This window comes from Typopeltis vanoorti, chromosome 17, assembly GCF_054136105.1.
Source record: "Typopeltis vanoorti isolate ZY-2024b chromosome 17, IOZ_Tvanoo_1.0, whole genome shotgun sequence".
NCBI classification, from domain to species: Eukaryota; Metazoa; Arthropoda; class Arachnida; order Uropygi; family Thelyphonidae; genus Typopeltis; species Typopeltis vanoorti.
The window spans coordinates 16,815,080-16,841,844 of NC_143565.1; the positions used below are offsets into that span (position 1 = coordinate 16,815,080).

The 26,765-nt window shown below is 37.0% G+C and overlaps 1 protein-coding gene across 1 annotated transcript in view; it reads right to left on the bottom strand.

Moving 5' to 3' along the window:
• Vps20 (vacuolar protein sorting 20) overlaps positions 1-24,142 on the bottom strand; it is a 55,395-nt gene extending 31,253 nt beyond the window's left edge. The window contains exons 1-2 of the mRNA XM_090407124.1: positions 23,999-24,142; positions 17,455-17,564 (exon numbers count right to left, since the gene is read on the bottom strand). Coding sequence (XP_090263250.1) covers positions 17,455-17,564; positions 23,999-24,067 — 179 coding nt within the window. The 5' untranslated portion in view covers positions 24,068-24,142. The remainder of the gene's footprint in view (positions 1-17,454; positions 17,565-23,998) is intronic.
• Positions 24,143-26,765: the final 2,623 nt, after the last annotated feature.

Consider the following 26,765-nt stretch of genomic DNA (forward strand, 5'->3'; position numbering starts at 1 on the left):
CAGACATCCCCCTCAATTTTACAAGTGCCTCTGTAGTGCAATTGAAAGAATGACGGTACGTTGCACCCTTTGATTGGAAAGACCTAAGTTTGATTCTCATCATGAGAGGAATCTTTATACAGGTTTTTTTTCGATTGAAGGTAAGTTAGCCGATCTCATATGGAGACAGCATAAAGCATGAGACTATTGTATATACATTTATATAGTCAGCTGCTCAACTGCTCACAGAACTACATCCTCTATTACATTCAGGAAGGTAGTACTCGATACCAATAATTTAACCTACTGTGGAGAAGCAGAAAGTTCTATTAACATCTACCTAGAGAATACAAGAAATGCCAGCATAGTTGACATATCTGCTGTTTCAAACAATAGGCTTTGGGTTTGAATTCCACCATGGGAATGGATGTTTATGATTGTCTTTAAGTGAAAGATAAATATAATCACCTAGTGTGAGAATGCTGCCCTGCTTATTGGAAGCCTGACATGACCATCAGTAAGCAAGGAGGTTTACAAACTTTTATGAGTACTAGTTGCTTATTAAAAATATATATATATATTTGCTGCCAATCTTCATGGCAAGTCATGGTAAGCATTTTAAAAGGTGTGAAGAAGGATGATACTGCAGTTTATGTATATTAATACAGAAGCAACAAAGGAGAAAAGAGCTTTTGGTATTTGTTAGTACAACTTAGCCAAAGATTATAAGCATTAGTAAGATATGATTGATGGAGGATATAGGGATAAAGAGGATTATAGGGATAAAATGCAATGGATATAGAATTTTCAGAGATGACAGAGAGAACAAAATGAATTGGTGAGAGATATTCTGCTAATAACAGAAGAACTGAAACTAAAAAAAAGTAGTTGTACAGCAGGAAGACAGAAATGCACAGTACATCTGAGGCCATTTGGTGTGAGACAGAAGCCCATAGAACGAAATATAGAGATAGTTGCTACCAGAAGGTGCAAGGAAGAATGTGGATGGCATGCATCAGCACAATGAGTGCAGGACAAATAATTATTGAGAGAGACATCAACTTCCAACGATACTGCACAACAAGACTGTTTAGTGAGGTATCGTTGGAGGTCGTCCCATGTTTTATTCTCTGAGCCACTAAATCCTACTCGATGCAGTAATCAACAAGTTCTTCACACAGATTCCAACCCTCCTGCTGGTGAAGTTTATATCCTTGGATTTTAAGGACCTTTACTCTACGAGCCATCACTGTGTTCAGTATCAGAAGCTTTGCTACTAGCAGTATCCCATAATGCAAAGCACATCTCCTTGTGGACATGTATGTCTGCAAGGATAATGCATAGCATTATGCCCCATAATTTATAGTGTTATACATGTCTGCAATGATATGTGCTTCGCAAATACTTTGTTTTTCTTTGTATTTCTTCCCACACACACTTTGTTTGCTTATGTTTGTTTGCTTATCACGTAGCAAAAAGGAAATGGAGTTCATACATCTGCTACGAGATAATTACTTGAAACAGCACGTAACTGAAGGGACACGTGGTGTGAGAGTGTTGGACCTGGTTATTGGTTCAGAGGTTATATGCATAAGTAAGGTGACCTCGTTACCTCCAGTTGGTGAAAGCGATCATGTGGTATTGACTTGGGAGGTTGCAAAATCTGTGGATTTTTCTATTAAAAAGGGGTATGTACGGAACTACAGGTTAGGCAATTATAACAAGCTTCGGAGTGAGCTTGCAGCCATCCCATGGCAGAACATATTGCAAGGGAAAGATGTTAGCAGTGCTTGGGATAAAATCAGCGGGTATCTGAGGAAAGCAATATCAGATTGTGTCCCCATGGTCAGGAGGTCAAACAAGGCAGGCATTAGATGGATGAGCAGTAGTATCAAGCTTGAACTACAAAAAAAGAAAATGTTATGGAGAACTTACAAGGAGAAGGGTGATCAGGACACCCATGAGCAGTACAAGGCTCAAGCTAGGAAGGTTACCAGCATAGTAAGAAAAGCTAAATCAGATTATGAGAAGACCTTAGCCAAAGAGATCAAGGGTAATCCCAAAGAGTTCTTCCGCTATGTGGCAAGTAAGAGGAAGAATGACTTCGGAAGGATAACCTTAGTGGGTGCTGATGGTATTGAGGTGACAAAATCAGATGTAATAGTCGAGTTACTGAGTGATCACTTCTCAAAAGTCTATCACCCAAGTGAAGATATCTCTATACCTATAGCAATACCTAATGTGAGAATTGAAGCTAAAGAATCAGAGGTATTAAATATATTGCGGAACTTAAATGCAAACACTGCGGTAGGCTTAGATGGAATATCAGCTCGGGTGTTGCGTGAATGTGCAAATGAATTGTCAACCCCTCTTACCTGGATATTTAATTTAAGTTTGAACTCTGGTATGGTCCCTAGGGAGTGGAAGTTAGGCAAAGTGGTTCCTTTGCATAAGGGTGGCTCTAAAACTGCAGTATTGAATTACAGACCAATCACCATCTCAGGAGTAGTGGTAAAAGTATTGGAAAAGTTGGTTAAAGACAAAATTCAAGAATGGGTGGATCAGGATATGATACTCTATAGAGGCCAACATGGTTTTGTTAAAGGTAGATCCTGCCTTAGCAATCTATTAACTATCCATAACAGAATAACATCAGAGTTGGACAAAGGAACTGGCTACACAGTGGTACTTCTGGATTTTGCTAAGGCTTTTGACAGGATACCCCATAGAACACTGTTACGCAAATTGGAGCAGATGGGAATGGATATTAAATTGGTGATATGGATAAGAGAATGGCTCAGGGAGAGATACCATAAGGTGGTGTATGGAGGAGCCGAGTCCAGAATGAGGCAGGTGACCAGTGGTGTGCCTCAGGGCTCTGTGCTTGGGCCAATGTTGTTTAATTTGTATATAAATGATATAGGAAACGACTTAAAGGGAGATATTCAGTTGTTTGCTGATGATGCAAAGTTGTGTAGTGCAATAAAAAATCAAGCTGATGTTGAAAGTTTGCAGGAGGATTTAAATAAGCTTGTAAAATGGGCAAAAGAAAATGGATGTCAGTTCAATGTGGAAAAGTGTAAAGTCTTGCATTTTGGGATTAAAAGATTACCAGCTGTGTACTACATAGATGGAAAGGTACTCCAAGAGATTGATGAGGCTAGGGACTTAGGGGTATTGGTAGATAAGGAGATGAAGTTCAGAGGACACATTGCTAAGGTGTCCAAGATTGCACATAGGATTACTTGGTTGTTGAGGAACACACTGACATCCAGAGATAAAGAGGTTATTATTCCCTTTTATAAAGCATTGATACTTCCACATTTGGATTACTGTGCTCAGGTCTGGTCACCTGGATTCCTTGGAGATGAGGAGGCTGTGGAGAGGGTTCAGAGAAGAGTGACCAAGTTGGTGAGTGATATAAAAAATGCTCCCTACATTGAAAGATTGAGAGCTTGTGGATTGCAGAGATTGGTTGATAGGCGAAGAAGAGGGGATATGATAGAAACATTCAAATTACTAAAAGGTTTTTATAGGATTGATGCAGGGGAAATGTTTCAGCTGTGTGATAGTGATGGAAGAACAAGAGGTCATCTCTGGAAATTAAAGAAGAGTGTGGTTAACAAAGGTGTCAGAACAAGGTTTTTTGCCTGGAGGGTGGTGAATGAGTGGAATTCATTGCCTGACTTTGTTGTGAGCTCTTCGTCTGTAAATGAATTCAAGAAGAGATATGACAGATATTGTTTTGCTAGTTTGGGTCTCCCGCGATGAGTCTACTGACTCCATGGAGATACCCGTAATAATAATAATGCTTGGGAAAAGAATTAAAACAAGAATTTTAATTTCTTGTTGATTATAATGTACTCTACCAAGTGAGAAATCTTTCTACAATTCTGATCCATAGTATTTTAATAATATGGTATTAAATCATATTATTTTCACTACTTGTATATGGAAAATATAATATTTTTAAATAGATTTAACCTAAATATCATTCCGGGGCTAGCTCCCACTGATGAGACCTCAATGTTGAAAGTAGTCATGAAGATACTTCATGAATAGGCTGCTTGAATATTGAAGAAGTCTTCCCATAACTTCTGCAATCTTTGTTTATACTTGGGTAAAGGATTAAAACAAGATTAAAATTTCTTCTTTACAATAATTTCCTTTGTTAATAATCTTTCCAAGTAATTATTTCAAATATACAGTATACCTTTATCTTCAATCTAACGTCACCTTTACCATCTCTGATTCCTTCAATGGTACTCTTTCCTCCATTTCTAAGATTTGTAATAGTCATCAAAACATTTTACAACCATCATGATATTTATCTTCTATATTCTTACCAAAATCTTCCCATAACTTCTGATTAGCTATTTTTACACACTGCTTAGATGTCTCATATTTATCTCCATATTCTCTCAGTAGTACCTGCTGGACTTACCTGTTATGATCTTTTGATATGCTTTCTTATTATCCAGGACTGGCTGTTTATCAAGTCCATCTTTATGAAGGATATTTCTTTATCTATGTTCATAGGCCACATGCCCATGCCTCTTTCTGTCTCTGGCTGAACACTAGACAGAGTTCTACTTCTAATTTTTTAGGAAATGACAACATAAACTCAATGAAAGTGTGACGCAAGGTTCGAAAGAATGACAGCAAAAATGTGACGAAAAGATTCGAAAGATCAGTTGGTTAAGATGAGGCAAGAGATGAAATGGATGAGGAATGAAGTTAAGAGAATTCGAGATATGTATGGAAGAGTGAAACTGATGAAAACAAATAATGTTGGTATAAAAGATGTAACGAAAGACCTGCAAGTGGCATTTTATAGCGATTCAATTATTAAAGGTGCGATGGATGAGGGAACGCATAAAGTATAAATTAAAGATGAAAAGAAATTATATTCTTGGTTTAATCCTTTATCCAAGTATAAGCAAAGTTTGCACCTGAAATCTTTTCAGGACTGGACAACTTATATATATAGAAGCTAATGACTACACATCTAACCAAGAATATAATTTTTTTGCATCTTTAATTTACAGTATAACCAAGTGAAAAAACATCTAACAGTGATCTCTAATCCAGATGCATAAAGTATGTTTTACTGGAGGTAGAAAGAGTAGAGTGATTGAGGCATTACATATGAAAAGCAAGCAAGAGAGAGAGATGGTAGCTGTAATAAGTACAAATGACACATCAGATGGATATCAGGAGGTTGTTGAGATGAATAAAAGATAACAGTGTGATAGGAAAGGTAGTAAGGATGTTGCCCAGGTATGGCAGTGGTGAGATGAGGTGGAGAGTAAGGATTATGAATGATATGTTAGCAGAAATGTGTTAGGAGAAAGGGGCGCAGTTTGTTAATGTGTGGAATGAGTTTGAGGGACAAAGTGAACTGTATAGGAGTGATGGACAGCATCTGATGAGTATGAGTCACTTGAAGAGACTGCTGCTGCAAGGTAGAGAAGTGAGTGCAGAGAATGAATCTGATCAAGTGGTAAGCAATGTGGAAGCACAGGAGAGTAAGACAACAGAGATTAAAGAGGTGGTTGTGAATGAAGAAGTGAGCAGCATGAGTATAGAGAATGAGAGAACAGGTGTGCAAGGCAGACAGGGAAAATGCTGTGTTTCTCTGTCCACCCTGAGGGAGGCTCAGGGTGGACAGAAGAACACAGCATGAGAAAGGCAGATGCTCCAAGAGGATGTGAATGCATGAGTAGACAAAAAAGAGAAAGGAATGACCTGGGATCAAGGGAAAACAGTTGGTTTTCCCTGGTTCTAAAGAAGGTTCTAAAATGAATAAGGATAAAAAGAAATGGAACGAGTTAAGTATGGAGAAGTCACATTAAATAAGTGGTGTCAGTAGCTATAGATCAAGGAATAAGTTGCTGCATTTGTATACAAATGCTAGAAGTGTAAGAAACAAGACAAATGAAATGGTTGCATTAATTGAGTCTGTTCATCCAAAAATTATTGGAATAAGTGAGACATGGTTGAATGAGGGAAAACATCCTGACAGGAATAGAAATGGAAGGGTATGATGTGTTTCGTGAGGATGGACTAGGTAAAAAGGGAGGGGGGGAGTGCTAATGATGACAGAGAAAGAGTTATGTCCATACAAAGTAGAGATGCAAGAGCAAAATAGTGCCAGTAGTTTTGACCTGGTAATGTGGATGGTAGTGACTATGAAATGTGTAATCAAATTAGCCAGGCAAATAAGAGAAGGGTGATTAGACTGGAATGATGAGATAGAAACTGGAAGTAAAGAAAATGAGTTTTTAAGGGACAACTACCTCAGACAGTATGTAACAGAGGGCACATGAGAATTGTGGGTTGATTTAATCATCTCATCAGAGCATGTAATTATAAATGAGGTCTCAAATAACCCTCCAGTTGGTGAGAGTGACCATGAAGGTGATTGCCATACCTGGGTGGTTGCCAGAAGTGTGAGGATCTCTGAGAAAAGGATATATGTGGAACTACAAGGATTATGAAGAGCTGAGGAGACAGTTTGCAGGTGAACCATGGAATGAGGAGTTAGCTGGAAAAGAGATCAATGCTGCTTGCAGAATATTCAAGAACTATCTAGTAGAAGCAATGTCTAAATGTATTCCAAGGGTCAGAAGGTCGAATAAGGTAGGTATGAAAAAATGGACAAATGAAGAGATTAAGTATGCGATAGAGGAAAAGGGCATTTTGAGGCAGCATAAGAGAAGTGGTAATAACCAATTCCTTGAGGATTATGAGGATCAGATAAGAAAGGTGCCTTGGTTGGTAAGGGTAGCAAAAGTGAAGTATGAGCAGCAGTTAGCTAATGAAGCCAAAAAGAATCCTAGGGAGTTCTTTCAACATGTAGCCAACAAAAAAAAAAAAAGAAAAAAAAGAATGATTATGGAAAGATGACAGTGATTGGAGAAAATAGTAAAAGGACAACTATTGCAGAAGATATAGTGGAGATACTTAATGAGCAATTCATAAAGGTCCTTTATTCTTGTGAATGTGACTCATGGAGAGGGGAGACTGACTATAAGTGAGCAAGAGGTGTATGGGGAATTGAGCAAACTTTATGTTAATAAGGTTGTGGGACTTGATAATATATCACCACATATTCTGAAGGAACATGCCAGGGAGTTCACATCTGCCTTGACATATGTTTATAATATGAGTCTTCTTATAAGTTGATGAAAAATCTGGTGAGAACTAGGATCCAGAAGTGGTTGATAACAATGGTATTATCTTTGATGGAGAGCACGGATTTGCTAAAGGGAGGTCACGTTTTAGTAATCTACTTACTTATTACAATAAAGTGATGGCTTCCTTGGACAGAGGAGAGGAATACACAGTAGTATACTTAGATTTTGCAAAGACTACTGAACAATAAGTTGATAGTCAAACTAGAGCGGATGGGGTTGGATATTAGATTTGTGCACTGGATCGGAGACTGACTATCTGATAGGTATCAGCAAGTTGTGTATGAGGGAGCAATATTCAGGAAGAGGAAAGTCAATAGTAGTGTGCCTCAGGGGACTGTTTTAGGGCCGTTGCTGTTTAACCTGTATGTTAATGATATTGGCAAAGATTTGGATGGGGATATTCAGTTGTTTGCAGATGATGCCAAGTTGGGACAAACTATGAAGAGTAGAGAAGATGTTGTGGCTTTACAAGAAGACTTGAATAAATTGGGTGAATGGGCAAGGAAATGGTGATGCGAGTCCAATGTTGCAAAATGTAAAGTTTAAAATTTGGAAAACAAAGATAGGATGTAGAATTTATGCTTGCTGGAGATATATTGTTGGAAGTGGAGAAATAAGAGATCTTGGGGTGATAGTGGATAAGGATCTGAAATTTAGGGGACACATTGCCAAAATTGTGAGAACAACACAAAGAATTCTGGGAATGATGCAGAGGACACTGACTTGTAGGAGATTCTTGTTCCATTGTATAAGGCTTTGATCAGGCCACACATGGACTTTTGTGCACAGATTTTGTCACCTGGTTTTCAAAAGGACAAAGAGATGTTGGAAAGGGTTCAGAGACGACTTACTAAGGTAGTTTCTGATCTCTAGAATGTTGAATATGAGGAAAGGTTGAGAAGATGCAATTTATAGTCAAGTGGATAGGAGGAAGAGGGGTGATATGATAGTGACCTACAAGTTAATAAGGGGTTGTTATAGGATCAATGTTGGAGAGGTTTTACAGCAAATGGTAGGAGATCAGGGGAGAACCAGAGGACATCAATGGAAATTGTATAAGGAAGGTGTGAGCATAGGACTGAGAAGCAGGTTTTTTTGCATGCAGAATTGTGAATGATTAGAATGCCTTGCCTGAGAGTGTGGCGTCTGCAGAAAAATTGAGTATATTTAAGGTATGATATGATGAGGTGTATAACAAAAGGACCTCCTAGATGAGTCTGACTCCAAGGGGTCTTAGGTTAATAATAATAATAATGATTAATTGTGCATGAGACTGCGTCAAATTTGGGAAGTTTACATTCTAAGATTGTCAGCTCAATGGCAAAGACAACCCAATTTAGTCTCCTAGGGGGCACCTTTTAGTATTCTAGGACTGACTTTAGTGCCTTTCCTCAGCCTCATTTGATTAGTGTGAGTGCCCCTGCATGCACATCATTGTTTTGTGATCCATGAATATGGCAATGTAACATTGCCATCTCCATGGATGGCAATGTTACATTGCCATGTTATCCTTCCAAAGTCATTCTTCCTTTTACTTGCACATAGCAGAAGAACTCTTTGGGATTACCCTTGATCTCGTTGACTAAGGTCTTCTAGTAATCTGATTTAGCTTTTCTTACTATGCTGGTAACCTTCCTAGTTTGAGCACTGCTCATGGGTATACCGATCGCATTTCTCCTTTTAAATTCTCCATAACATTTTCTTTTTTTGCAGATCAAGTCTGATAATATTACTCATCCATCTAATGCCTATGTTGTTTGTGTTCTTGACCATTGGAATACATTCTGATATTGCCTTCCTCAGATACTGATTTTATCCCATGCACTGCTAACATCTTTTCCCTGCAATATGTTCTACCATGGGGTGGCTGTAATTTCACTCCGAAGCTTGTTATAATTACCTAACCTGTAGTTCTGTATATACTCCTTCTTAAGAGAGAAATCCACAAATTTTGCAACCTCCCTAGTCAATACCACATGATCGCTCTCACCAATTGGAAGTAACAAGTACACCTTATGCACATGTCCTCTGAACCAATGACTAGGTCCAACACTCTCACATGACAAGTCCCTTCAGTTATGTGCTGTTTCAAGTAATTATCGCTTAGAAGGTGTATGGATTCCATTTCCTATATTGCCAAGTGATATTTCCTCCTTCCAAATGATATCACCATAATTAAAATCCCCCATAATAATCACTAACCCTGCACTCATTGCACTAATTTGCTGATGCGTGAATTCAATATCACCCCTGTACCTCCTGGCCTATAGCAACAACCAACTGTATACTTGGTTGCGTTGGTCACTATTTCACACCAGACCGCCTCAAATGAACTATAATTCACATGTCTATTCTCTTGATATACTACTTTCTTTGGGTGCAACTCATCAGCTATCATCAACGGTACTCCTCCCCCTGTTCTATCTTCTCTATCCTCCCTGAAAATACTGTACCCATCACATTTAATTCCAGTAACCACATCTTCTGCTGACAGCCAAGTTTCACTAATGCCTGCAACATTTGGTGATATTGCACTGACTAATGCCAAAAATTCTTCCCTCTTATTTCGAATGCTTCTTGCATTAGTATACAAAAACTGCAGATATTCCCTTCAGTTCTTGTACAAGCTTTAGAACTGATATACGTCAGTAACTTCAGTAGTCCCATGCCGATTTTTTGTTCTTGTACAAGCTTTAGAACTGATATATATATGTCACTAATTTTAGTAGTTCCATTTCGATTTTTATCCACTCTATTCTGCAATTTATTCCACGAATAAGGATCAACAAATATACATTCACTGCATAAATTTCTCCCTCTTACACTCAACCTTTTCGATTTTAGTTTCCCTGCCCAATTACTTCAACTTGTTCAGAAAATAGTAACTTCTTCAATCACTTATGACCTTCCGTGTTAAGATGCAACCCATCTCTTGCATCTCTTGCATACAGCTGTCTTTTGCATTCAAACACACTCCAGACATCAACAAATTCCAGACCTCTTTTTCTGCAGATTCTTGAAATCATATCATTCATTATCATCGCTCATCTACTTAACTCATAATTGTCAAAACGAGGCAGCACACACACTATCCTCCCTTTGACACTTTTCTTCTTCACGAATAATGTTCTTAAATCTTTTGCTACCCGATTAATACTATCACTGAGGTTATTTGTAACCACCATAACTATCGTTTTTTCTGCATCATGCTCTCTATTGCTAAAGTCACTCTCTCTATTGTTCCACCAGCCAAGCACTCCTCAGGCACATACCACTCTCCATACCGTTAATCATAGAACAACCATATACAGTGGTACTTTGAGATACGAGTGCCCCAACATACGAGTTTTTTGAGATACGAACTGTCACTAGGTCGTTTTTTAGCCTTGAGCTACGAGCCAGAATTTGAGATACGAGCCTCCTTCGGTGACGTCACAACCACCACTCTGCTCAGATTCTCCGAGTCTTGCGCGTTGTTCCGTTCACATGTTTACCTCACCGCAGAAGCATTTCTGTCGTGTTGAGTTTTAATTTTGTGTTTTTTTTTTGTATGTACAGTTATTTAGCTAATTTTTTTCGTATAACCATGAGTCCAAAGAAGGTGAGTGTAAAAAACATTGGTTAGAAAAGGAAACAGGTGATATCCATGGAATTAAAGTGTGAGATAGACAATCGATCGCACTACTTCTATGATATGCACTATTCTGAAGCAGAAGGACTCGATAAAGGCTATAGCTCCAGCTAAGGGCGTTAAAATTATTTCAAAGCTACGCAACTCTGTCCATGAATAGATGGAGAACCTGCTGATTTTTTGGTTGGCAGGAAAGCAGCTGCTCGCAGCAGACTCTGTGACAGAGACTATAATTTGCAAGAAGGCACGAGCCATTTATGCAGATTTGCTGCAGCAGACCCCAGATACTTCAGCACAGGAGGTTTCACAAGAGTAGTTCAAACACCCTGAAAAATTTGAAACTGGTCGTGCAGTGGTGTTATTTAATGACACTTGCCTAACTCATTTCAGAAACATTCTAAAAGGGAGGAAGAAACAAAGCTCCTTGGACAGGTTTCTATTGAAACGCCCTGCAGATGAAAGTGACAAAAGCATAGCAAAAAAGAAAAAAAACCAGTGAAGAAGAAAATTAAGTTAAGCAAAAGTGAAGTGAAAGAAAAAATTAATACCATATGCTAATCGGCTCTGCCAACATCTGTTTATTTCTTTAGATTCTCTTTTACATGTATGTATGTATGTACAGTATTTGGTTTTATTTTGTGTGTATACAATATTTGTTCATTATAAATACATTATTATAAAAAAATTGGAGTGGTTTTTTTGGGGGCTGGTACGAATTAATCTCATTTTAATTAATTTCAATGGGGAAAACTGATTTGAGATATGAGCATTTTGACTTACGAGCTCGGTCATGGAATGAATTAAACTCGTATCTCAAGGTACCAATGTATTACACTACTCATAACTTCATTCAAATCCAAACAAGTGTCACTCACGGCCTCATTTTCTATGCTCATCAGAATGACTCTCCCAGTTTCATTACTTTCTCTCAATGCTCTTTTACTTACTCCCTCACTTTCACAATATCTCATTTCTTCTAGACCAATTGTGCTTTCATTCTGCTGACTCCCAATCACTCCCATACTATTTATTACTTCATTCACCAAAAGTTACTTCAGCTAAAGTAATCTCCATAGTCCTAATTTCTCTATTCAACTCAGTTTTAATTTCCAGAACCACCTTATTTAGCACTTCCAATTCCTCTTGCAGGAGATGAAGTTCACTTTTCATTTTCACACTCGCCGAAGCTCTTCCGCCACGATCCCGACGTTCGCTTCCATTTCTAATCGCTCCAGTCTATCCCGACACTTCTCACATACGTCAACGTTTTCATTCTTCTCGTTTAGCAAAACAGCCCACAGATTTTTCACATTCTTCGGTGCATACATATAGCAGTTTCTGCAACGCATCCACTGCAAAAAATCCAAGGCAGAGCTAGACTTTCATATAGAAGTCCTCTGAGCCGCTGACATATGTCTTTTGATGGGGACCATCTTTAGACACTGAAGTAGTGCAACAAACAACAGCGAAAACACAATATATATATATATAACAAAGTTTCAACAACAACACCACCACTGAAGGACACTTGTATCCAACCAAAGCACAACTGCAGCACAATTTGAGCCAAAAAGTCTCACTATACTTTAATTTAAAAACACTTTTTCTAGCATGGCTCAAAACATGTTCACTTGCGACACTAGTGCCATCACCACCACAAGGTGGTGCTAGTTTTGGCTGTGAACAAGTGCAGTACCCATCTTGCACAAAGCGCTTTCATATGCAATTCTAGGTTCAAAATAATCCTATACATTCTTTTGAAATGCCTATAGTCTCAGCAATTTCACGCACTTTGACTGGCCGGTCATCCAATACCATATCATGCACTTCATCAATGATTTCTGGTTTTGTTACACTTTTTGGAACCATCCTTCATGTGGATCATCTTCAAGGCTGGTATGACCATGTTTAAACTCGGCAGCCCATTTGTTAATTGTCGAAAAGAAAGGAGAATTGTGAACATAGGCTTTTGTGAACTTTGAATGAATTTCTTTTGGTGTTAAACTTTCTTTTACAAAGAATTTTATAACCAAACAATATTCAATTTTATCTATTTCAAGGGATACAGAAAATACTTTTGCTTCAAACAGCTGTATAAAACAAACTACTTGATAGAATGACTTGCAATTTCACACAGATGCTTATGACAGATGTACAAACTTAGAAAAAAAAAAAAAGAAAATTGCCTATAGTGGTGCCATCTATGGCCGAGGCTGAGAACTTTTCAGACCACCTGCATATATATATATATATATATACACACATACACACTCAGAGGAATTATTTGTTACCACCATTGTGCAACCATAACTGGCAGAGCATGCTTTGGACACCCTGTCACACAGAATGAAATGAAAAAAAATAATACTAAATAAAAGTCCCTTATAACAGATTATTTTTGGTGGCAGCATCAGCAATAAATCACTTTCTGAACTTCAACTGCACTAATTTACCCAAAATTTAAAAGATGTTAATTTTAAAACTACATTCAGCCCTCCAACAGTTCTCAACTACTTTAAAACTAGCTCTAGAAAATGGCATAATTGAAAACTAGTTCTTTTGCCTGCTACAATTTTGAAATGTTTCTACCCTTCATGAGTTTTAGTGCTTCATGTTGATAAAAAACAGTGCTTTTTTGTACTCCAAGAATGCTCATTCAAAATCCTGAAAACATCATCATCATCAAATTCCTGCCATGTACCCTCAAGGGGTGTACAGGTAATAGTACTATACGAAAAAAAATTACATCATTACTAACTTCCTATCTACAATTTTCCTCCAAATTAGTCTGTTACTTGTCAAGACTCCAACATTATCAGATCTTATATTTCTATCGTCTAAGGTGCTTTGTACTGTATCAATCCACCTATATCTTGGTCTTCCTCTGGGTCGCTTTGCTGCCAACCTGGCAGAGAACACTTGTTTTGCTAATCTTTCTTCGCCCATTCTGTTTAAGTGACCATATCACCTGAGATTAGCTCTGCTAACGCATTCCTGGATGCTGACAACGTCAAGTTCTTCCCTAATATCCTCGTTTTTAATATGATATTGCCATTGATGCCATCTGTTCACACCTCTAATCTTTCTCAGGACTCTCATATCTGTGGTCTCTAGTCTTTGGTGAAGTGTTTTACTTCTGACCCAGCTCTCAGATCCATAAGTTAAAACTGGTTTGAACACTGTCTTGTATACAGCTAATTTAGTGTTCTGACTAATTTCTTTCTTATTCCATATGAATTTATTCAATTGACTTCCCACCATACCAGCTTTGCTCATTCTGTTACTTGTCAAGACTCCAACATTATCAGATCTTATATTTCTATCGTCTAAGGTGCTTTGTACTGTATCAATCCACCTATATCTTGGTCTTCCTCTGGGTCGCTTTGCTGCCAACCTGGCAGAGAACACTTGTTTTGCTAATCTTTCTTCGCCCATTCTGTTTAAGTGACCATATCACCTGAGATTAGCTCTGCTAACGCATTCCTGGATGCTGACAACGTCAAGTTCTTCCCTAATATCCTCGTTTTTAATATGATATTGCCATTGATGCCATCTGTTCACACCTCTAATCTTTCTCAGGACTCTCATATCTGTGGTCTCTAGTCTTTGGTGAAGTGTTTTACTTCTGACCCAGCTCTCAGATCCATAAGTTAAAACTGGTTTGAACACTGTCTTGTATACAGCTAATTTAGTGTTCTGACTAATTTCTTTCTTATTCCATATGAATTTATTCAATTGACTTCCCACCATACCAGCTTTGCTCATTCTGTTATCTATTTCTATATTTAATTTACCATCTTTACTAAAAATCGTGCCTGTAGCTGAAATGCTTTACTTGTTCCACAGGTTCTCCATTTACAACACAGTTGACATTTTCAATGATTCTGTCTATTTTCATTGTCTTTGTCTTTTTATTGCTGACCTTCATACCATATCTAATACAACAGTTATTCATTTTAGTCAGAGAATCTTGCAGACTTGTAGCGGATTTATTTAGAAGTATAATATCATCCGCATAAAGCAAAGAGCTGACATTAACATCTCCACTTCTGATATCATGTTTAATACCACTTTCCTTCATAATGTGATCCATATAGATAATGAATAACAGAGGGGATAATGTACATCCTTGTCTCACACCAGATTTAACATTAAACCATCTTCCTGTACTGCCTTCAATTCTAACTGCTGACTTACAACTCAAATAAAGACTAAGTATTGCTTGATATAATGCCCCATTGACACTATATAACTGTAGCGTATTGAATAGATTCTCTCTTGGCACCTTGTCACATGCCTTTTTCAAATCGACAAAACTTAAATACAGATCTGTGTTATATTCCCATGCTTTCTAGACTATTTGTCGTGAAGTGAAGATCTGATCCTGACAGCCTCTATTTGGCCTGAATCCAGCTTGTTCTTCACCAAGCTTCTCTTCTACAATTCTTCTCGACCGTTTCTCAAGTATACTTGCACAGATCTTACCAGGAACACTCAGTAAGGAAATACCTCTGTAATTCTCACATTCAGGTTTATTTCCTCTCTACTCCATATTCTACTCCAATCATCAGGAATTTGTCCCTCTGTCCAGGCTTTCTGAACTATGGAGTGCAGCCACTGTAAGACTTTTATACCACCATACTTCAGCATTCCTGGTCGAATATCATCTACACCTGCTGCCTTTCCACATTTCAAGCTTTTGATGGCTTTTTCTACTTCAAGTATGGATATGTATTCCTGACTGCATGCCTGGTCAGTGTTTTTTACCACTGTGCTGTCATCACTGCTTGTTTCATTTAGTAGTTTTTCAAAGTAATTACTTCATACTTCAAGGATATCTTTTTCTACCATTTTCATGTCACCTTTATCATCTCTAATTCCTTTTACAGCACTCTTTCCTCCATTCCTAAGCTTCTTCAACAAGCTCCAGAATATTTTGCCACCTTCTTGATATTTATTTTCTATATTCTTGCCAAAGTCCTCCCATGACTTTTGTTTAGCTAGTTTTACAGTGTTTAACATTCTTGCATTTGTCTCTGTATTCTCTAAGAGCACAAGCTGACTTATTTGCCAGGAACTTTTGATAAGCTTTCTTCTTTTCCTTCACTGCCTCTTTAACTTCCTGTGTCCACCATGGAGTTCTAATTTTTCTATCCTTGCAGACAACTTCACCACATGCCTCTCTAGCTGAATCAATCAGGGCTTTCTTCAAGGCTTGCCACTGAATCTCCAAGGTTTGATTCCTGTTCTCAAACTCTCATTTTTTTTTCAATAAACTTTGTGTAGTTTAGTCTACAGTTCACATCGGAGAGCTGCTCAACTTTTATTCACTTTAAAACTTTCTTACATGTTATTCTTTTCAATATGAAATTCAGTTTTATCCTGCTCAAGACTAAATAGTGATCACTTCCAATTTCAAATCCTCTGTACACTCTGGTGTCCTGCACCAGGGAGAAAACATCAATCAAACAATAACATAGTGAATGAGACTTTTCTTATTCCTTGCCTCTTCTCTCCATGTGAATTTGTGCACATTTTTATGTTGGAACATGGTGTTAGTAATAACCAGTCCATGTCCTGAGCAGAAATCCAACAGATATTTGCCATTATTATGAGCTTTGCTCTTTTCTCCAAATTTTCCCAAAATATTTTTGTATGTCTGACACTCATTTCCCACTCTGCTATTTAGATCCCCAACAAGGACCAACTTTTCCTTTTTCATTGTGTCAGTTGCTTTTTCTAAAGCCTAAAAAAATTCCTCCACCTCTACCTTAGTAGAACCTTCTGTGAGACCATAGGCACAAATAAGTCTTATTTTCCAGTTCCCCATTCTCTGCCCACATTACTCTACTTGAGACTGACTGCCATTCAAGAAGATTAGCCTCGTATTTTGTGTTGAATACTATGGCTACTCGTTTTCCTTGATTGTCATTGCCTGAATATAACATTTTGTATTTATTGCTCAGAAAGATCTCATCAGTTTTTGTCTTTTTTGTTTCAATCACCCCTATAATGTCGATCTGGTTCTTATCTAATTCCTCAGCTAGCTCCATTTCTTTGCCATTCAGGCTTCTTACGTTGATAGTACCGATCTTTAACTATGGTGATGTTGAGTTGGGATGTTTCCAGATTTGTTCCAGTAGCTGACTTTTCACTGTTCGCCCTGGTTTCCTGGCAAAAATAACGGGGACTTTGTTTAACCAGGCGACGCCCCAGCTGGCACGAAATTTTGTCATGTTTTACCTTCATTTTTTATTTTGGTTTAACCAGTAAGAATACAATTTGGTCGGCTAAATCCCAAATTGCCAACCCATCCTCGTTTGTTCAGTATCCAAGTAGATAACCAACAGGGTGCACCACGAGAAGGTGAGGATTGGACATTAGGTCAGAAGCGATGGTCAGTTCTCTGCATTCCTTTAAAGGTTATGTGGAGGTCTCCTCTCAGTTATACAGCTTTGACCTTTAAGCACCCCATCCAGAAAACATCAACTGCTTATTACATGATCATATTTATTTTGCTCTTGTAATATATGTTAATGCCATTAAATAATTAAAACAAATAACTGCCAACTCTTAAGTCTTTCTACAATTTAATTACAGTTATCACAGTTATAATTTTGCAAACAGACAATCAAAAAATCTTACTCCTTCTTTCCATCATTTAATAAATGTATAGCCAACTGGCGTTCCTTTTCCAAGCCTTCAAGAATTTTTTTCTGATACTGTTTCAGTTTATCACGCTGCTGTTTCAATTGCTAAACAAAAACAATTTTATTATAAAAGAGCATTTACTTATTTTAAAAGATTAATTATAATTTTAAATATGACCTTTATATATTTAAAAAGATGGAGAAGGCAATCTGGTAAAAACAATGCAACAAGGCAAAATAAGTTCAGAATATAGGTAAGTCACTGCATTAACAGATAACTGATTTCTAAGATTAGTCATATACAAAGTTGAATATCACCACCACCATTAGAATATGAATCATGCCATAACCTTGCTTGAAACAATTATAGGAGATAGATGTAGAGATATTGTAGATGGTAGAAGCAAAGAACAGTTTGCTTGCAAATAAAAATCAATGTTCAAGGGTTCGTGCGTTAATACTTAATATTAAAACTATATTAATATTTTATTAGAGCGCCTGTGTAGCTCAGTAGAAGTGGTGGTGTTTGCACTGTATGGAAGTTGACCGCACGAGAAAGGATTTGGTGGTTCAAATCTAGTTGCCAACTAGAGGAAATTTTTCTAAGCCTTTTTTCAACCGGTTCCCGAGTCTGGCACGGGCTGGCGGGTTTTTCCTCCCGGAAACTCGGGTTTTTCGTTCCCATAAACTCAAGAAAATCGACCATCGAACCCACACTATTTTCAAACATTAAAAATATTGTGTTAGGGTTAGGGACCATGAGATGGCGGCACCAGCTTGCCGCCTTCTTCACTGCGTACCGATGAATCAGTGATAGTTTTGGGCCAGCTGTCTCTGATTGGCTACCAGTGGAGATTGAACTGGCCACTCAGTCCTCAAAAGTTAGATTGGGTAAACGGCCCCGCCTTCTCCCTATACGGAAACAAAATAGGAGTTAGCTGATAAATAAATATAAATATATTATTATTAATAATATTAATGCTCATTTCTCGTTGAGTTCCTGACTGCCTGAAGGTTTCCTCTTAATAACATGTAGTGGAATATAGTTTTCATAGGCTTCCAAAGTTAATGTCTGCTTGAGTAAGAGTCCTACAGTCTGTTGATTCCACTGCTTGATTAATAGTAGTTTCAATAAGTTAAAAATATGTCCATGCATTTCGCAACCATATGCCTGGGAAAGGAGTGTCCTGGGTTCAATTCCTGTCGCTGGTATGAGGAGCTTAGGATCTTTCTCATCACTGCACGGTTTTTCTCCCTGATCTTTTTATCCTGCAAGCTGGCCTTGAGAACTCAGCACTTCTACAAACATAGGGCTAACTACCTTATCCTTGTGTATGGTTGCAATTAAATGAATTAATTGCAAATTAAATGAGAAACCCTCAACACCTCAAGGTAAGAGAGGGAAGAAGTAGTTAAAAATTCAATTTATTCAAGAAAACAAAAGGAAAATTAAAGTTGGCTTAAATGAAATGTAGCTAATATTCTACCAAACAGATATTACTCTAGGAACTTTTCATTCAAACTGATGAATTGGAGATTTAGTATTACTGTCTCAAACAACACTTTTCCTAAAATGGATTCCCAAGAGGATGTACAGGATAATGTAATAACCCAATATAATTAAGGATTCATTGCCATTCATTTTCTATTGATAATTTTCTTTTCTTAAAATAACTTTCACAGCTTACACATGTGACAAAAATTATACAGAATTTATTAAAAACTCCAGTATATTTCATCCAACATTATATGGACATCATCAGGGAGAAGACTTAACTACGTCCAAAAGATGAATCAAAATAATAATAAATAATCTCTTGAATATATTAAGTCTATCACCCTGACAATGTCCACGTAATGTTGGATGAAATCCAACATCATTTGAGAATAATTGCAAATGTACTGCAATTTTTGAATAAATTCTATATAATTTTTGTTACATGTGTAAGTTGTGAAAGTTATATAAATATGTCTAGTGAACATGTTCCATTAAAGGTACTGATTTTCTTTCAGAATGTTCTATTATTTGTTAACTATGACATTTTACTATATTTTAAATCAATGATGAATTGATGCAATTATAATTGCATCAATTCATCTATATCTTGGTTTCCTAGAGTATCTCACTCATCATTTTTGCTTCAAATAGTGTTCTCTGGATATATCAAAAAAACATTCTGTTTAAATGCAATCTTGGATGGCTAGGTTCATCAAGGGAATAGTATTTGCTCTCAAACTTCCAATGCTATTTTCATTAAGTTAAAAATCTCACGTATTCAGGAAACTAGTCGCCCGCCAACTTGATGGAACCTTGGTTTTCTCAGTTTATAGAAAACCCACCCATACAGGCAGATACACTCACCAACAATCCCATCACACCCCCTCACAACAATATGGAGTTATTAAGACACTATTCAACAGGGCAAAAATAATCTGTTCAAATGATCAAGCCTGAACTAAATCACATCAGTGACACTTTCTCAGCCAACGGCTACCCCCCCCCCAAAAAAAAGAACCCAAAAAATACTTAAACCAGTTATCCACAACCCCCTTCACAAAAAAGATTACTCTCAATCCATCACCATTCCCTACATCCGAGGCACCTCGGAAAAAATCAACAAAATTTTAAAAAAACATGACTTGACCACTTGTTACAGACCATATAGAAAATTAGCATCCCTTATCCGCTCCACTAAAAACCAACCACTTCCCCTAGACCTACCTGGTGTATACCAGGTCCCTTGCAGCTGTAACTTATCCTACTTTGGCCAAACAGGCAGGACAGCAAATATCAGAATCTCAGAACACAAGGATTACATCCGATTTCACCAGTACAGCCACTCTGGGCTTGCAGACCACGCTCTGGATACTCGCCACAGAATAAGATGGAAGAAAGCCACAGTAATACACTGCAGCAAGTTCAAATATGAAAGACTATTCATGGAATCAGCCTCAGCCCTTAGGAACATGCCAAACCTCAACAAATTTGATGCATGAGACTGCCCCAAATTTGGGAAACATTCATCAGAAGAACTTCAGCCCAAAGGCCAAGAACTACCAATATAGCCCGCCAGGGGGCACCATCAGAACTTTAGGAAAACGGTAGCTTCCTAGCTTCTGTTCTCATTTGCTGTTATGTAGTACTTGCCTGCACTTGTCTTTGTATTAAGTTCCCAAGAAGATGGCAACGTGACGTTTGCCAAAATATCGGAAAGTATATATTAAAGTTTATTTAATTTATATTTCTAGTCTATGCTGTCAATTCCTTAATTATTATTATTATTATAAGCCTCTCTACAAGAATTCAGGAAACTGCATTCCAATGCAGCTTGTCCATCCTGATATTAATAATGTAAATAAATCCTTTCCAATATTTTCATATTTAACATAGCTCTACCACTAATGGCATCAGTTAATATTCTGAATTCTTCTTAGAACTCTCATAGTTTAATGTAGCAAAGTACAACATTATATACTTTGGGATGAAACGATTATAAGCTTTGTATTGCATTAACAAAACTTGACTGCAGAAACAGATAAAGCTAGGGAACTCAAGGGGATGATAATCAGGGACCTGAAGTTCAAGCTGTTTTTTCACAAAGTGACCAAAACAGCTTAAAGGATCACTTGAATGTTAAACACCATACCGATAAGTATGTTATCATTCTTTATAAGGTTTTTTTACGGCCTACCATCTGGACTACCATACACAGATTTGGTTATCTAAGTTCTTGGGTTATTATTAACAACCAGAGGCGAATAACCAAGATGGTGTTCACTTGTACTGACTGCTATGTTGATCATTCACATCTAGAATAATCCTTACGGGTATCATCTACAACTAAAGGCTTGCAGGTTGCAAGGTTTTGCTGATAGGGAGAAAAGAACAGATAAAATAAAAACAGTTTTACTGCATACATAAATGTTCCAGTACATGACTGGAAGGGTGAGAAAGAGAAGGGGTTAGCCTTGGAAGCCATGAAAAAATGCAGAATGCAGTAAAAAAAAAAAGGCATGAAGACCAGATTTTTTTTTTTGGCTTGAATTTTTTCAAGTGGTGACTGAGGTAGTGAGTGCTCTTTCAGTGAATAAGTTTCCAATAGGTATTATATGAATGAATGACTGGGATTATGTATGATATATATTATGAACATGTATAACAGGTATTATGTGAATAATGTTAAGTGTAGATCTCTCCTATGATGAGTCTTCAGACTCCACAGTGATGGCCATATAATATCGATAGTTTCCTATTTTTGGTGACATTTTGTTTATATGGTGGCTGTCATAACCATATGTTAAAATTATTATTATTAAGAGAGACCTCCAGGTAGTCAAGAACTCATCGAGGGAGGCCATGCAATTTGCACCAGCTGTCATGCCTGTTCTTGAATTCATTCACACTACTTGCATACAAAACATCACTTGATGAAAGAAAAACCTAGCTCTCACTCCCTTCCTGACAGCATTCATTCTCAACTTCTAAGGATGCCCTTGCGTCCTTTCCTCACTCTCCATAAAATAAAAAATTCCATCTACTGAACTTTATAACCATATTTCAGAAGTTTGTAAATCTGAATCATATTACCCTCTCTCTTCTGTTTGCTAATGTCTACAGCTTACAAATTCTCAATGTCTTCATAATCACTATTCCAGAATCCTGTTATCATGTTTAACACTCTCCTTTGTACTCTCTCTTCACTGTATCAGAATCACAATGGAAACCAGTAGTCCAACTGGTTTCCATTTGTGGAAACCAGTTGGTACCAGTTCACTGGTAGTCCTCACTTGGACTACCAGTTCACTGGTAGTCCAAGTGAGGTTCAGGCTGAGTCCAAACTGACTCGGCCTACACTGTTTTAATTTATCTTAGTTAATTTTTAAATTTGCATAATTCAGTTCTCTTTTAAGAAGCTGTGTCTTATTTCTAATGAAATAGTGCTTGGTAATGCCAGCATGTGGCTTTGTTGGTATCTTGGTTATTAGAGAGTAGCAGCTTTTCTGTACTCATACACTTTTCTCATAACCAAGTTTTAAAGAGATACTTCACTTCATCCTTACATGCTTTTCTCTTTACCAGATGCACTGTGTATATATAAGCACTTTTTATGTCACTATTACTGCATAATACCTCCAAGGACTCATTATGGGAGGATACTCCTCACAACTCATCTTCACCACTTAATCCATTTTTTCCCCTCCTTTCCCTAAAGGCAGTTATATGATGTACTCTTCCTCAAAAGAGGTTCATAATATAAATATGTATATTCAAGATACCAAAAAGTTTACATAAAATTACTTGGTATCTTGAATACATAATATACCCAAGTTAAAAAACTTTCTACATACATATATATATATATATATATATATATATTTTTTTATATGTAGTACCAAAAACCTCATGTTAGTGAGAAACAATGCACCACTGTTATTAGGTTCCAAATTCACCACTATGCATCCAATCAGGTACGGGTCAGTAGTTCCAAATATTACCACCAGATTGAGATATTGTAAATTTTATGCAAATTATGGTGAATTTCATAAGGCACTCTATCATGAACACACTGGTGCACTCAGGATTTAATCTTGGAGGGGGGGGCGAGTTGAGTAGACGTTTTGCGAATACACACTACACATCGCATATGACCTATAACTGAGCATCTGCAGTGATCGCTAATTCATAAGTAGCACACAACATAAATTTTAAAAAAAATGAATTTGAATTAGGAAAAGATTTTTGGAAATTTTTCTAGTGTTTTTTTCTTTTCTTTGGGGGATGCCCGGGCCCCTTCGCCCCCCCCCCTCTGGGTGCGCCACTGCATGAACATTTTACTTTAAACCACAGTAAATAAATCATTTGTAAGGTAATTTTGTCCTCAATATTTAACTTGTTCCTGTTGCTTTCGTTAGGTCACAATTTCAATAACTGATGCAGGCAACAATCGGAACAAGAAAAGCGTATGAGAACAGATTTGTGTTAGTCACCTGTTATGGCGACTAATACAAATTGCTATTAGTGGGTATTATATAATAATAGTGGCATAAAAAGTGCTTATATACACACTGCATGTGATAAAGAGAAAAACATGTAAGGATGGAGTGAATATCCCTTTAAAACTTGATTATGAGAAAAGTACATGAGTATAGGAAAGCTGCTACTCTCCAATAACCAAGATACCAACAAAGCCACATGCTAAGACTAATAGCTATGCAAAATGTGAAATAACTGATAATGGAAGCTGTGAGAGCTACCTATCGTTCACCGCAATGACACGTTGAAAATGTCAATTTTCTAAATAATTTAAGGCAACGAATGTTTTTATATTACGAATTAAAGACCTTCAACCCGTTGATTTCAATTTAACCCACAGTAAATGAATAACCTGTAAATAATTCATTTACTGTGTTTTTTTTTTAATTTAAGTAACTTTTTCCCCAATATTTAACTTCTGTTTCACTGAAGTTTCGCACATGGGACGATTACATAGCACCCAGAACGTCATATGATCGTTTTTTTTTTTTTTTTTTTTTCTTACTAGAACGGCCTTGTCCTGCTCCGTGACTCGGGACACTTTTGGCTTAGATTTTCCGAAGAATATTCCCATTTCCTACACTATAAAAACTTTTCAGTTACACATGTCAAAACATTGTTAACCGCTGACTAACGTCACTGGATATGTTCGAACATCTGTAAACATTTTCAACACTAGCGACACCTAACAGACAGGGTAGAGAGGGAAAAAAAATTGGATATCAATAAATTAATATCACTGATTATTTCAAATAATCGATTAAAAGGGTATAATCAGAGGTAGCTAGAGGGGACGAAGGGGCGGTCCGCCCCGGACGACACTTTGAACCTTTTTGAACTTTTGCAGTTAATTCTAAAATACAGTCTCGAGAACTCAGTTCCAAATATTGTAATACTACTGCGAATTTTCCTCTCAATTGCTGTAAGTGTTGCTAGTTGGGAGATGAGTTTTTCTAAATAAAATTGACTAAGAATTACCAACATTACTATGAAATAGACTTCGCTAATGTCATCGACGATTCTGCTAACAGAAAAGCAAGAAAAACAACATTTTAGAATGTTGAAATTAAAATATTACTTCAAAAATAAACATAGCGTTTTAATTTATTTCCCTGTACGTAGTTTTGACTTTTTGTAGTATTTTTGGTGTGTATTGAGAGGGGCGGCAAACTCAGGGAATTCCCCGGGTGGCAAAAGTCTAGCTACACCACTGGGTATAATATATATTAATTGCTATTGTTTAATATAAAAAACGGTTCCACAGTGAACCTTCAGACATTCGAAGGTTATCAACAGCGTACGAACTTGTAATCCTTCTGGGTATTTTCTTGCCCTTTAAAAGAAGACGAGAAGGAACTCAGCTAAGTCCATACACTTTCCCTTCGATTAAGCGTTTCGCTTTTCTGATCCTTTTTTTTAAATATAAATATATAAATCATTCAATCCTCTAACACCTTTATAACCAGAGGGTTACTTTACTTCTCTTAATTTTTTTGAAGATCAAAAGCCTTAATTCCTTGAGCTCAAAGAATTAAGGCTTTGGTTTTCATAGCGGAGATTACGGTGCATAAGTGTCGCCAGCTCCTTACATTAAACCTTAACAGGCATATAATGTCTGAAATAATATGGATTGCATGGTAGATATTTTGAGCTGAGTTAAAAAGTTCAAATTTCCAGAGAGAAAAACCACAACTGTCTTTGCTAAACATTTGCTAATTCGGGAAGAACGAAACAGCCAAATAAAAATCTATAAAAGGTTCTCATAATTGGTAACTTGGAAGAATTGAACTCATAATCTACTTTCGGGAGACTTATTCGTCTGTTATATGAAACAGAAAGCTTTTAGTGTCTAACACATTATTACACAAGAAGCTGAGTTAATCCGGGCAACCTTTTGATTTCCTTTAGACAAACATTCTTTAGAATGTAATCGCATAATGCACGAAGTACAGTGCAATGTCTGAGGAATGTATGCTTTCATGAGAATGGCTGGAGTTTGGTTTGAAAGCGATAGTTATGAGAAAGTGTTCCGAAAGTGTCATGAAAGCAAGGATCAAAAGTTTCTTAGGTCTCGAGATTGAAGCAGTGGATGAAAGTCAGAATACGATTGAAAATTATGATGTAACACCTGATATCATTGAGCGCGAGATTAAATGTGGCACGGTTGAAAGTAAAAGTGTTGAACGAGAGAATAGTTTTACTGATGTAAAAAAATGAAGAGTTAGCTGTAATGAGGGAGATAGCTCGGTTGCGCGGAGTAAAACATAGGACGAAGCGGCAGCTGGAAAGATTGCAAAAATATCTACCGAGTGGATCAGCTAATAACAAAAGGAAAGATGTGCAATATAAGAAAAACGAGTGCATGATCGGGAGAGAAAGAAAAATTAACGAGCAAGTGTTATACGGCCAAATATGAAGGAGGATTGGACTATATCAATTATGTTAATGCATGCTATATTTAGTTACTTACCATTCTCGGATACATATTTCAGATTTCTTGATAATAATAACAATTACTTAAGTCTATCTGTCAACGATTAGTTATTTTTAATATAGCACTCCCACTGCACGCACACACGAAACATTTTTATGTAATAATATAGTAAAATAGTATTGTGACTGACTAAAAATTTTTCTAATTTTATTAATTTTATGTGTTTTGCATTTTTTTATTTATTTTAACACAGTCTGGAAAGTCTGCTCTAGAGATCAAACATGGCACTTTTTGCTTCGCCACATCGGGCCACCAATAAGTGGTGGAACGGCTTCACACCGGATTATGAAATTAAAGTCCACCTAAACTCGATCAAAAACATCCACAGCAGATTTCAAGCCTCTTGGTTGGAGAGAAAATTAGTTATAAAAATATTATTTAGAGATAGCATTTACAAAAATTGTAATTTATCATCATCAGTCTTCTCGTGGTTCGGAGTTCTTGTATAAAAAAAAACTCCCGAGGGACTATTTCTGAGGATTCGGAATTCTCGCGTACTGGGATACTATTTGGCAGAAAATTTCACGCACACAACTTCTAATTCTAGCGTATGTCAAAATGTGATACGTCATAACAACGAAAATGGGGTTATTTGAACAATAACCACAAAAGTGATATATTAAATTTATTTTTATTTATTTATTATTATTTTTTTTTATGAACGACGTCGTAACATTTGTACAGTTAGTCCTATTCTTGCTCTTTGTACATATACGGAATGAGAAGCGTGTCACTCTTTATTGGTAGTTGTTTGTTAATTACATCAGGGAAATGTTCC